We start from the raw sequence: 13,485 nt of genomic DNA on the forward strand, positions 1-13,485 counted from the left end.
AGTCATCAAACACCGACAGCTGGTGCGCCAGGTAGGGGCCTTCAGTGAAATTGCGCTCGAGGGCTCAATGGACCTCAGCATCACTATGAATGTTCCGGGGGGATCAACCCTTGTCTTCGGCTCTCAGATCTCTATAGACGACAACTGCAGCAAGCCTCAAGATTCTCTCATGAAGATTTTGATGGATCAAGCCGTTCTAGCAAATACCCAAGAAGCACTAGGACAATCTCATCGAGAAAGTTGACAATTTTTCGAATTCTGATTCAATTCAAACTTGGAAACAATTCGAATCCCACTCGGGTATGGTCACCTTGCCCGAATCAGACTCCAAGACAGCTGACATACGTGTTCATCATCCAGAAGTCCCTCTAACTGGAGCCCTAGCAAGGCCTGGTTCTCTCGACCACACCCGAGGGGAATATCGTTCATTGGCCCTGGAACTTGGCCAACCCTAGATTTCTCTGATTCTTCACCAACAATCAGCATGTTGCCATTCCAGATTGGCATTACTCTGCCCACTATAGTCAAAGAAGGTTCCGTGGAAGTTTCACCCTAGTGCCATGACTATTGAATTCACTGCCAATAACACTATTAGGAGCAATCCCAAAAACACAGAAGAAATCCAACCTCTTACCAAGAAGTTGAGAGATTCAAGCAACTATCAGAATAAAGTGAATAGTAGGAAGCGGAGGCTAGACAATAGTATCACTCAGTAGAGGAAGGATAGCAGATTGAGAAATTTTGAAGATCTTCTTCACCAGCCATCTTTTCACCCTAAAGCCAGGCACTCGACTGCCGAGTGCAAGCAAATGTTTCATATCAGAGGTTTTTGCAATGTTTTTCAAAAGAAATCTTAATGTTCCTCAAATGGTACTCTCAGGTCGCTCATATGGTGTATGGTTCCTCACCAAGGCACATTTTGAAGTTTCCTTCATTTTCATCCTATCTCTATAAGGCTTATGTGGAGCTTAGGTAGGGATGAATGATGTAGCATACTTACCTTGCATTTGTTGTAAAGCCAAAGCTTGGATCCAAGGAGAGAAGTGCCATACTCTTAGATCAAGATGTGCATGTGTGTGAACATGGTATATGAAAAATACTCCTCTATTTGATATGATCTCTCTCTCTAACTTATTATTTTGAGACATGGTTATCATTTTATTCATGAGCCTTCATGTGCTCACATTTTTATCAATACTATGGACCTTCATGTGTCCATAATTTTTTTCTCATACTTTTGCATAGCCCATGTCTTTTCTACTAAAAACATACTTAGAGAGAGATCACACTTTTAGAACATGGAGCATTTATTTTGTGGAAAATGGAAGGCATGTTTGTGTGTACTTCCAGTGTAGAAGCAGCATGTATATGTGGCAGTGTACGTGATCTTGATCTTGGGAGTATGATAAGTCTCTCAATAAGGGTCGACAAGACTTAAAAAAAACTCAACACAAAGCAAGCAGATTATATAGAAAGCTTATATCATGAAAGAGCATATAAGGCTTTGGTAGGAATTTATCACCATTGAGGAACAATAAGGTTTTTCATCATTTTAAGAAATAAAACTCCGATAGTCATACTTGTTTTGGAACAATATTATAGCAGCTCTTGCCTTACTATGTCATATCTCACAACAACTTAGACTTAGTTACAGCACTTGCATCCCACAAAGTTTTAGGTTCATGATGGTTTCATGTGAGCCAAGTAATCCATACTTAGAGAAATACCAAGTTGTAAACTAGGCACTAAAGAAATATTAACTAGAGCAACTATTCATCATTTCCAGGATAGGAAGATAAACATACATGAAGCATATATAAGCTAAGGGCAATATTTTTGGTATTTTTATCATATTCAGATTTTTTAAATGCAATAAGGGAAATAAATCAGACTAACTAAATGCAAATGCATGGAAGAGAAAAATACTTACCTTAGTGGGGAAGGGAACCTCCCCAAGCTTGTCTTTTGCTCAATGTCCTGGTGGTGGATGTGGTGGCGGATAAATACCATGTTGCGCGCACCAAGCCATCCATCAACGGATATCTTCTTCATAGATGGCTTGGGTGAGTTGGTTGTTTTGTTGAACCATGTTCAACAGTGGCCTCTTGTTCTATGCGCATCTCACCCATTTCATTGGTGAGATGGTCCAACTCTTGTCACAAGCCACGATGTTCTCTATCCCGTGAGGACGAGAAGGAGAATCGCGTGCCATGGGTGCGTGGTGGTTGTGGAGGAGGCATGCCACTTGAACTTGACATGTCCATGGCATTTGAGGTTGCCTCCTCCTCCTCATCTTCATCATCGTCATCACCACCAGCACCTCATGATGTGCCCCCTTGCTCAAATTGAGCAGCTCGTGACATGCTCCGTGTGACCCTAGTCTGTATCATTACCTACAAAACTTCGGCGTCTTGCTGCTTGGTCCAAATCAAAAGTTAGCTGGTGGGTCCTATACAACTAACGTCTCTCATTTTGGAGTGCGACTTCAGCTGTATGGCCACTGATAAATCATTTGAAGTCCGCCTCTTGGACCTCTTTTTAGCATGTGGGCATGAATAAAATATTCCTCTATGATTATGCCCCTAGCTATGGTGATGTATTCAAAAGGATGTGCACCATCTAGCAGGTTCATTGTATTAGTAATACGAGTGATTAGAGAGGTAAACTCAATGGAGCCATCTCTACTAAAAACTCCTTGCCAATGAGCAACTAAAAGCTTAATAGGTGAAACATGAACTTTATGGGCCATAGCATAAAGCAGTTTTAATTCTTCAACTCTTAAGGGTTGAACAACATGTTGAGGAAAAAGTGTTATAGACATCCAAAAGTGAAGAAAACAAAGGGTAGGATTGTGGATCTTATTGGGACTTGGTTTAGAACAATCATGTGAAGTTGTTATAGCTTCCCAAAATTCAGCATTTTTAAATCTACGGGTGGAAGAGTCTAAGTCTAGCAAGCATGCTTCATCAAAACCAAGAGCAACATTTGATTGACTCCATGTAAGATTAAACTCTTGGTTGAACATATGAAAGTAAATTCCATCATGAGAAACTTGTAATGAGCACAAGAATTCTATGGTGAGAAGCTTAATTCCTAGTTCATCATCAAAATTCCAAAAGCCTTGCCAACCAATAGTAGAAAAGACCATATTAAACTCCACATTCAAACGTGCACTCTCGGATAGAGAGGTATCTTTGGTACTCTTGTTGGTTGAACAAGAGACCACTCTTAGGATCCATTGCTCTCATCGGGGGTACAATGATTGCACCATGATGTTGCTCCTCTTGGCTTTGTTCATTGCTTGGCATGTCCTCTGTTGCCCAAGAGAATCACCGTCAGAATGGTAGGAGCGTCGGGATGAGCTCCCACCAACAACATTCTTCACCTTCTTGATTGCCGTCTTGAATGGATTCTTCATTTTTCCTGCACAAGAAGAAGACACAAGAACACGACTAGGACAACAAAGATTAGCGTTAGTGTTAGTGTTAGTTTTCCAAGTCAGTAGTCCTTGCGGGGCGTGCTTGCCTCCACAAACCATTCTTGTGGGACAGTCACACTTCCACAAATTGTTCTTGCGGGGTATAAGAACACCACAAACGTTCTTAGGAGAATGACTTGAGCTCAAAGACAAACTTGAAAATACAACTAAAATGCAGGAGAAAACATCAAATGTTTTTTGGATTTTCTTTATGGGGCTAAACTATTAAATGAACTTGAGAAGATCTTTCACAAAGCTTGAGAGAAGAGGGAGATGGGGAGCTCGGAATTTCCAAGGGGTTTGAGTGTGGCAATGAGCTCCCCTTGCATGGCTTCTTATAGCTAGAGGAAGTGGCAGCCAGGTGGCATCATGGGGGGGGGTGTCGGTCGACCCCCTTTCTCCTCCTTCTGTTGTGCCACTCTACACCAATGTGATCTAGATTCCCAACAATGAAAGACTGGTGGATGCAGAGGTGACCAAAAGCACCATAGGGAGGTTAGGCGACCTACCCTAGGGCTTCTTTTCCTTTTCTTTTGTCTCCACCAAGGTCACCTCATTTCCTCCACTTCAAAACAATGGTAGAGGGCATCCTAGGGGGTCGGCTGACCCCCCTCTTCCCTCCAAAAACTCTCCAATTTTTGTGAAAAGTTCATCTCAAACTCAAATGCAGAAAGGGAAAAGGTTTTGTCAAAAAAATCAAACATGAAAATGCAAAATGACAATGCAAAGTGAAGATGCAAAAGGAAATTAAATATGAGATAACTACAGATTTACCTTTCAGCGAGGGCTCCATGTTTTAAGTCCTTGGAGTAGGACTTCTCCATCGTGTTCATTCTTTGGGTGCATCGATCGGTCCTAGAGGATGGAGACCGAGATGTTTGCACCTCCTTCTCCCGCCAAACCTGTTTGGGTTTTGGTTGTGGTTTTGGTTTAGTGGGTTTGTCCTTCTTGATTTGTTCATCCTTCTTGACATGCGGGGGTTGATTCCTCTAGGTGTGGCATCAAGCGAGGCCTCCTCTTGGGATGGATTGCCTTGACCTGCTTGTTAGTGTAACCATTAAAAGCACACTTTACCTTTCATCTTGGGAATTGGAAATGGATTTGTCCTGATCCCACATAGATGACCGCGTTTGTGGTGTTGAGGAACGGCCTTCCAAGGATGAGAGGAACTTCCTCATCGGCTCCCATGTCCAAAATCATGAAGTCCACTGGGACATAGTCATCTTGGATTTTCACCAAGATGTCTCTTGCCAGTCCCTCAGGGAATTGGATTGTCTGATCTGCCAGCTGCAAATGAATAAAAGTGGCAGACAAAGGTCCACCTAGCAAATTATCATATGTTACCTTGGACATGATGTTGATGCCTGATCCAAGGTCGCAGAAGGTGTTGTGGAAGACTTGTGGTCCAATTGAGCACTTGATCGTTGGGTGGCCAGGATCTCCCTTCTTGGTGATGAATGGTGGTCATCACCTTCACCGTTACCATCATCTAGCTCCATCATATGGTGCATACCAACCTATCTTACATAACACTTATGACAAAGGTTAGTACACCTTAGGTTTCATCAATTAACCAAAACCAAACTAGAGCTTTCAATCTCCCCCGTTTTGGTAATTGATGACAACCTTTTCACAAAGATATTCAATTAAAACTTTTGAATTCATGTTGCTTGCCCAAACATTTTACCATGTTTAAAGGATAAGGACAAGTTTCATAAACCCGAATTGGTAGAATTAGCTCCCCCTACATATGTGCTAAGAGTTTGGATTGAAATCTTGCACATATGCATGGATATGAATTGTGGGAGAGTGAATGACTACCAAATGATGCTAAGGTGTAAAGAATGCACCTTTGAAGCATGATACCAATCGGAGTTGAAAATATACACCATCCTTAGCACCATGGTTAGCTAGATACCACTTGTAAAATCACTAGTAGAATAAATACAAACTAGAAATCACTTTTAGAAACAAGGCTCTAGTACCACTTGTGAAAATAACAACATATCTAGCTACCTAAGCATGCTAGTATTCAAAATATCAAACAAGTTCTACTACTAGCATACACCATACAAACATAAATCTTGAATTTTACAACTTGTGCAATGCAAGCAACCATATGTAAGTGCACATACAAATACAACAAATAAGTTTATGAGCTTGCTCCCCCTACTTATGTGCTCCCCTTTTTTGTCATATCTCGCCCTCTTGGTCATTATCCCCCTTTTAATCTATCTTTGTGACCTAATCTCTCTCCCTTTGTCATTAATTGCCATAAAAGATATGGCTAAAATTTTAGGTTGAGTTAGTCAATCATTGGGGTGATAAGGATCATTATGCTAATTTGGTTTAATCTAGAGTATTTGCTTAAGATATTTAACTCAGGTTTGAACCAATGGTAAGCTTCTTCACACCTCTATTAAGGGTTATCTTGACAATGTTGAGTTAAATAGTTTTAGCTTATTTTCTAGACCAAACACTAGGTTCACAAGCCCATAAACATGTTATATGTTACCACTAGATCATATCAAGCATAGTAGCAATAGTGGCACATATAAGCATCAGATTCTTTTGATTTTGTGTGAATGAGCCTATCAAATGCAAGGTATGGCTAGATGTTCTATACATGTCCTTAGCCAAGTATGAATGAATGTCAATCAACTTTTACCTTGTTTTGCTTGAAGGAGAGGCATGTCATATATGTGGGGTGCATCAACTCATATTGGAGAAGTCAAGTATGTTCAATTCATTCCTAAGCTTACAAAATCTCTTCTCATCAAGTGGCTTGGTGAAAATGTCGGCAAGTTGATCATCGGTGCCTACACTCTCAGTTGTAATGTCGCCTTTCATTTGATGATCTCTTATGAAATGATGCCTTATGTCAATGTGCTTTGTTCTTGAGTGTTGAACCGGGTTGTTGGTGAGCTTGATTGCACTTTCATTGTCACATAGCAATGGCACTTGTTCGAATTTGACTCCAAAGTCATCCAAAGTTGCTTTCATCCAAAGTAATTGTGCACAACAACTACCGGTGGATATGTATTCGGCCTCGGCGGTAGATAGTGCTACACTATTTTGCATCTTTGATGACCAAGATACAAGTGACCTTCCCAATAGTTGACATGTGCCCGATGTGCTCTTTCTATCCACTTTGCAACCTGCATAGTCAGGAGTCCGAATAACCAACTTATTCAAAGTTTGACCCCTTGGGATACCAAAGTCCAACATCTTGTGTATACTTTAAGTACCTCAATATTCTCTTTGTAGCCTTTAAGTGACTCTCTCTTGGTGAAGCTTGAAATCTTGCACACATGCATACACTAAATATGACATCCGGCCTTGAAGCGGTCACATAGAGTAGGCTTCCAATCATAGAACTGATATAACTTTTGATCCACCATATTGCCACTTGCATCACTATCTAAATGTCCATTTGTTCCCATGGGTGTGCTAATTCCTTTGGCTTCTTCCAATCGAAATTTCTTGATCATGTCCTTGATGTACTTGCCTTGACTTATAAATGTACCATTTTTCATTTTCTTGATTTGAAGACCAAGGAAACAACTAAGCTCTCCAATCATGGACATCTCAAATTCACTTGTCATTATTTTCCCAAACTCTTCACAAAACTCTTGATTGGTTGACCCAAATATGATATCATCAACATAAATTTGCAACACAAATAAGTCCTTGTTTATCCTTTTGGTGAAGAGAGTGGTGTCAACCTTTCCCATCTTGAACCCTTTAGAGAGGAGAAAGTCCCTCAACCATTCATACCATGCTCTAGGTGCTTGCTTCAAACCATACAATGCCTTCTTGAGCTTGTAAACATGGTTGGGCTTCTTGTCATCTTCAAAACTGAGAGGTTGCTTCAACATATACTAACTCATTGATGTAGCCATTCAAGAATGCACTTTTCACATCTATTTGATAGAGCTTGATGTTATGGGCATAAGCATAAGCTAATAGGATTCTATTTGCTTCTAGTCTTGCAACCAGTGCATATGTCTCACCAAAGTCAAGACCTTCAATTTGTGTATAGCATTGTGCTACCAATCTTGCTTTGTTTCTCACAACTATGCCATCTTGATCTTGCTTGTTGCGAAAGACCCATCTAGTACCAATCACATTGTAGTCCTTTGGCCTCTCAACAAGTTTCCCAAACTTGGTTGTGGGTGAAGTTGTTTAGCTCTTCATGCATAGCACTTACCCAATCAAAAAACATCAATGCATCTTCTATCTTAGTTGGCTCAATAGATGATACAAATGAATAATGTTCACAAAAGGATGCCAATCTTGATCTAGTTTGCACACCACTTTCAATGTCACCAACTATTTGATCTATGGGAATGATCTCTTTCAATATTGGTTGATTGGAGCACTTGAACTTGATTGCTTGTACTAGCTTGAATATTGGATTGAGATGAACTAGCTATATGTTGATCTTGCCTTTGAGAACTACTAGCTTGCACAATGGGAGAAGTAAGCACTTGATCTTTGTCATCCTCAATCTCAATCACTTCTCTTGGCCTAATATCACCAATATCCATGTTCTTCATTGCATTTGCCAATGGTAGACCTCTCACATTATCATGATTCTCATCTTCATCTTGAGAGCCTTTGGTTTCATCAAATTCAACATCATGGACTTCCTCAAGTGTACCATAAGCTAAGTTCCTAAACTCTATATGCTTTGCTTATAGTAGAGTAACCAAGTAAGAAGCCTTCATCACATTTCTTCTCAAACTTGCTCAATCTAGTGCCTTTCTTCAAGATATAGCATTTGCAAACAAACACTCTAAAATATGCAATGTTGGGCTTTCTTCCATTTAATAGCTCATATGGTGTTTTCTCCATCATTGGGTGATAATAGAGTCAGTTGCTATAATAGCAAGCCTGTGTTGATAGCTTCGGCCCAAAATGAATGACTCACATTATACTCACTAAGCATAGACCTTGCCATATCAATGAGTGTTCTATTCTTTCTCTCAACAAGGCCATCTGATTGTGGGGTGTATTTGGCCGAGAATTGATGTTTGATTCCAAAATCATCACATAGCTCATCAACTCTAGTGTTTCTAAACTCACTTCCATTATCACTTCTCACTTTCTTGATGGTGGTTTCAAATTCATTGTGACACCTCTTGACAAAAGATTTGAATGTAGCAAATGTATCACTCTTGTCAACAAGAAAAAATACCCATGTATATCTTTTGAAATCATCCACTATTATAAAGCCATATCTATTTCCACCAATGCTAGTGTATGTGGTTGGTCCAAATAAATCCATGTGCAATAACTCAAATGGTTTGCTAGTGCTCATCATGCTTTTCAGTAGGATGGGTGTTACCAACTTGTTTGTCGGCTTGACAAGAGCAATAAAGTTTGTCCTTTTCAAATACCACATCTTTCAAGCCTTTAACTAGATCATGCTTAATCAATCTATTTAATTGTTTCATTACAACATGACCAAGCCTTCTATGCCATAACCATCCCATACTAGATTTGGTGAATAAGCATGTTGTCAATTGTGTCTCACTAGCATTGAAATCAACTAGATAGAGGTTCTCATATCTAAATCCTTTGAAGATCAACTTTGAACCATCTACACTAATGATCTTGACATCATCTATTCCAAATATGCACTTAAATCCAAGATCACATAGTTGAGCTACGGATAGTAAATTGAAGTTCAAGCTCTCTACTAGAAAGACATTTGATATGCTCAAGTCATTGGATATTGCAATCTTACCGAGCGATTTGACCTTGCCTTTGCCATTGTCACCAAATGTGATACTATCATAACCATCATTGCCACTTGAATTGATTGAGTTGAACATTCTTGCATCTCCAGTCATATGTTGAGTGCACCCACTATCAAGTACCCAATGCCTTTCCTCTAGCTTTATAATTGACCTACAAAAGCAAATCAATTTTTTTAGGTACCCAAACTTGCTTGGGTCTTTGAAGGTTAGTCACTAAGCTTTTGGGCACCCAAATTGCCTTCTTCTTTGGGCCAACAATGGGAGCACCAATGAACTTAGCATTCACACCATTGGTACCCTTAGTAAGCAAATAACAAGAATCAAATTTGATTGAGGATACATTAGCATGTGATTTCTTGTTTTTGCATTGTTGCTCTATATGCCCAACTTGCTTGCAACTATGGCAAAACCGACCATTGCCCCTCACAAAGCTAGCTTTAGGAGTAACAAAGGCTGCCTTGCCTTTTTGGGGGTATAGCCTAATCTCTCTTTGTTAAGAGAGAATCATTGGCTACCCAAGCACTTTAGCAAGCGAGCATCACCACCATAGGCATTGCCTAAGGCACATTTGAGCTCATTGACCTCCTTCTTGAGGGTCTCATTTTTCACCATTAGTGAGGCATCACAAGTGAAAGCATCACTAGTAGGTGAGATAGAAGTGGAGGTGCTACAAGATGTGTTAGTAGGAGCAACAATGATAGGAGTATAAAATAATTCATTAAGAATATCACAAGTTACTCCTATGTCACATGTTACAACAACCTTTTCCTTGTTTTGTTCAAGGAGAGAGGAGTGAGCCTTTTCAAGCTTCTTGTGAGCTTTGCCAAGCTTCTCATAGACTTCCACTAGTCCCTCATGAGTTGCATTGAGCTCATCAAAGGATTGTTCAAGCATTTTAAGCTTCTTTTGCAATTCTTTGCACTCCTTTCTCTTTATCTCAAAATAAGTATGAGCTTTTTCTAACATGTCCATGAGGTCCTCCTTTGAGTGCTCCTCATCATCATCACTCTCACTATCACTACTATCACTCTCATCACATTTTACCTTAGTGGCCTTAGCCATGAAGCATGTTGATGGAGTGTCGAAGAGAGAAAGCTTGTTGTTGATGACAATACTTGCAAGTGCCTTCTTCTTGGATGTCTTCTTTTCATCATCACTAGAATCATCATCATCCAAAGAAGCATCACTATCCCATGTCACAACATAAGAGCCGCCCTTCTTCTTCTTTGTGAAGGACAACTTCTTCTCCTTCTTCTCCTTCTTTTCTTTCTTCTTCTCTTGCCCATCATCGTCACTATTGTAGGGACAATCCGCTACAATGTGATCCTTGCTCTTGCACTTGTACCATCTTCTCACATAATCCTTGCTCTTGAGATGGTCTCTTCTCTTTCTTGCACCATAGCCCTTCTTCTTCATGAACTTGCCAAACTTGCGCACAAAGAGAGTTAAAGCCTCATTATCAATGTCACTCATTTCCTCATCATCACTTGACACTTCTTTCTTTGACTTGCCCTTGCTCTTGGATGAGGTGCTAGCCTTGAAAGCTACACTCTTCTTCTTCTTCTTGTCCTCCTCTTGGTCAACCCCCTCCCTTTCCACACGGTATGTCTCTTGAGTCATGACATCACCTAGTACTTGGTTAGGGGTTATATCTTTCAATCCTCCTCTTATGATGATCAACCTCAATGTTTCAAACCTTGGAGGTAGACACATCAAGAATCGATAGGAGACATCATCATCATTGACTTTTTCACCCAAGCTCTTCAAGTCATTTACAATTACTTGGAGCCTATAGAACATCTCCAGAATGCTCTCATCATCCTTCATCTTGAAACTTGTCAATTTATCCTTGAGGATGTATAGCTTGGCACTTTTGATGGCCGGTGTCAATTTACTTGTCAGGTTCATAAACCTGGGGTCCCTAACAGGACCGCTTCCCCACAAGCTCGGCACAGTAGGCAGCACAACAAGAGCACACGTCTAGGGCCAGCCCGAGCAATAACCAACACCCTTAGCCAGAGGGCTTGACTCGACTCCGACCAAGCTCTTCGACTAAGAACTCGGTACATCTGCTCGCACCTCTACGCCGATCGAATCAATTGGTGCCGACTGGGAACAACTGACTAGGGATGCCCAGTCAGGAAGGGCCCAGAAGGCAGGCAGAGCAGGTAAGGAGAACATGAGCCTCATCCAACTCCGAGGGCAAGGCCTACGTCTCACCCGATTCAAAAGGGACAGAAGTCAACCGCAATACTAAGGTCCGTACCCAACCACGCCCTCTGCCCATACTAGGCGGTGCTATTTTGTCGTATCAGGCATACGCTATGCGGTACCGACTTACAACAGTATTGCGGGCACCGCCATCTACCGTACCCAGCATAAACTACATAGGCTGTCAGAAACAACAGGGCCTAAATAGTAAGGTGGGCGATTGCGGCGCAAACAATATGGTGCGCAATGGCCATACCATACCCGATGGCGTGGGCGACAAGACTAGGCAACATCCATACACGCTCACTCTCTCTCTCTTGTAAAGCCATTCCCTTCGACTATAAAAGGGGATGTGCTCTCTCCTTAAAAGAGAAGAAGACACAATCCACAAACTCACACAACTAACACTTTACGTACCCTCAGGTTCTAGTCGGTTCTCTCCACTAGCACTTGAGTCTGACTAGGTCTCTTATGCCCCCTGCTCATTCCTCGTCTGTTTGTAACCCCACAGCAAACTTTGAGCACCTAGGCTCAGGAATAAAGTCACCGACCGACTCAAACTGGACATAGGGCATGTTGCCTAAACCAGTATAAATCCTATGTCATTGAGTGCTAGGCCACATCCAATCACAACGCACTGATAAAACTACAAATATTTACATGTCGGCCACATTTAGCACCGATAGTTGGCGCCGTCCAGTGGGGAACACGCCGTGTGTTCACAACTTTTTGGTCATCGGATGGCCCATCTTTCTGCCGCTTCTGGTGCAGCGGGCTCAAACGATACGGTTCGTTTTGGCTCACTAGAGTTTCCCACATTCCCATCCACCTGGACGTGGGCTCCTCCCATCTTTGCCCCATTCTAGACTTTCCATTTTGGGAGTCTAGACTTCATCGCTGACCAACTCGGCAGTACTCTGCCTCCACAATGAAGCTCTCCTCCCAGGCACCCGCGGAAGGAGAGGCGCTCTACATGGGCCCCGGGGCACTCGACAACTCCTAATGTCGAGACACTCGCTGCTCCACCTTGAGTCCATGCTGGGCTCAAACCCCACTGGTGAGTAATGTACATTTTGTTCTACATTCACCGTTTAGTACTTTCAACCAGTTTCCCAGAGGGATCCCGCTGTCCCCGCCGCAATCACCACACGACTGGTTCCCCTATGACCTCGCATCTCCCGTGGATGCATACGCACAGGGGCTCTGGAAAACTATGACATCATACCCTCTCTCATCCGAGTTCATGGGGATGGTGGGGTATGCCCCCACCTCCAATCCACTGACCTCATTGATGAGAAGATCGAGAGCAATGGTTCTAGTGTTGGCGACAGTCCCGGCACCTAGCCATCCTCTGTCTTGGGAGTGCGCCATGGCAGGTGGTCCGGGGAAGCCATCAGAGGTGGTAGAACCCCAACAGGCACACACACACCCCCTAGATGCTCATGTGCAAGCCTTGGCGCTTGCTGCTCGAACATGGCGACGGGTTACAACAGTAGCGGCCACATCGGCAGCCACCCACGTCAGCACCACTGGCGCAGCACGCTGGTCCGTATGCTCACAACCCGGTGAGCGGCGCTCGGGCACAAGCTTGCCAGGTCCATCACGACGTCCTGGTTGGGGAGGATGATCCCCCTCAGTTCGCTCGAGATGGCCAGAACATCACCGCAGCGGCGATGCTTTCACGTAGCCTCCCCGAGCCTGCAGACCCACAGGAGCAGGCAATCCACTGGAACCTCCGGGCACTGGTGGAGAGTGGAGACTGTCGCCGTCCAACAGGCGGAATGCTCTACTTCGCGTCGTCGGCACGTGGCCTCTTGCCTAGTCGAGGGGCACTCGCCGTGCCAGACAGATCACTACATCCACTCGCCACGGCAGTCACCTTAGGAAGGGCAGTGCGCTGCGGCTCTGCCACAGCGTGACCTAACACCTGCTTCGCCCCGATCGCCTATGCACGAGCGGCTCAGGCCGAACCATGATGTTCGCAGCGTCATTGACAACAGGCGCCACGCTCGACACGACACTGATGACCAC

At 42.8% G+C, this 13,485-nt stretch overlaps 1 protein-coding gene across 1 annotated transcript; it reads right to left on the bottom strand.

The window, feature by feature from the left end:
• Positions 1–9,883: 9,883 nt before the first annotated feature.
• On the bottom strand, positions 9,884–11,151 carry LOC136503704 (uncharacterized). Its single transcript, XM_066498698.1, has 3 exons — positions 10,369–11,151; positions 10,006–10,296; positions 9,884–9,910 (listed from the first exon to the last, which is right to left on the bottom strand). The coding sequence occupies exons 1-3, from the start codon at positions 11,149–11,151 to the stop codon at positions 9,884–9,886; spliced, it is 1,101 nt and encodes a 366-aa protein (XP_066354795.1).
• Between the last annotated feature and the right edge of the window lie 2,334 nt (positions 11,152–13,485).

This window comes from Miscanthus floridulus, chromosome 14 (genome assembly GCF_019320115.1).
Source record: "Miscanthus floridulus cultivar M001 chromosome 14, ASM1932011v1, whole genome shotgun sequence".
Taxonomy (NCBI): domain Eukaryota; kingdom Viridiplantae; phylum Streptophyta; class Magnoliopsida; order Poales; family Poaceae; genus Miscanthus; species Miscanthus floridulus.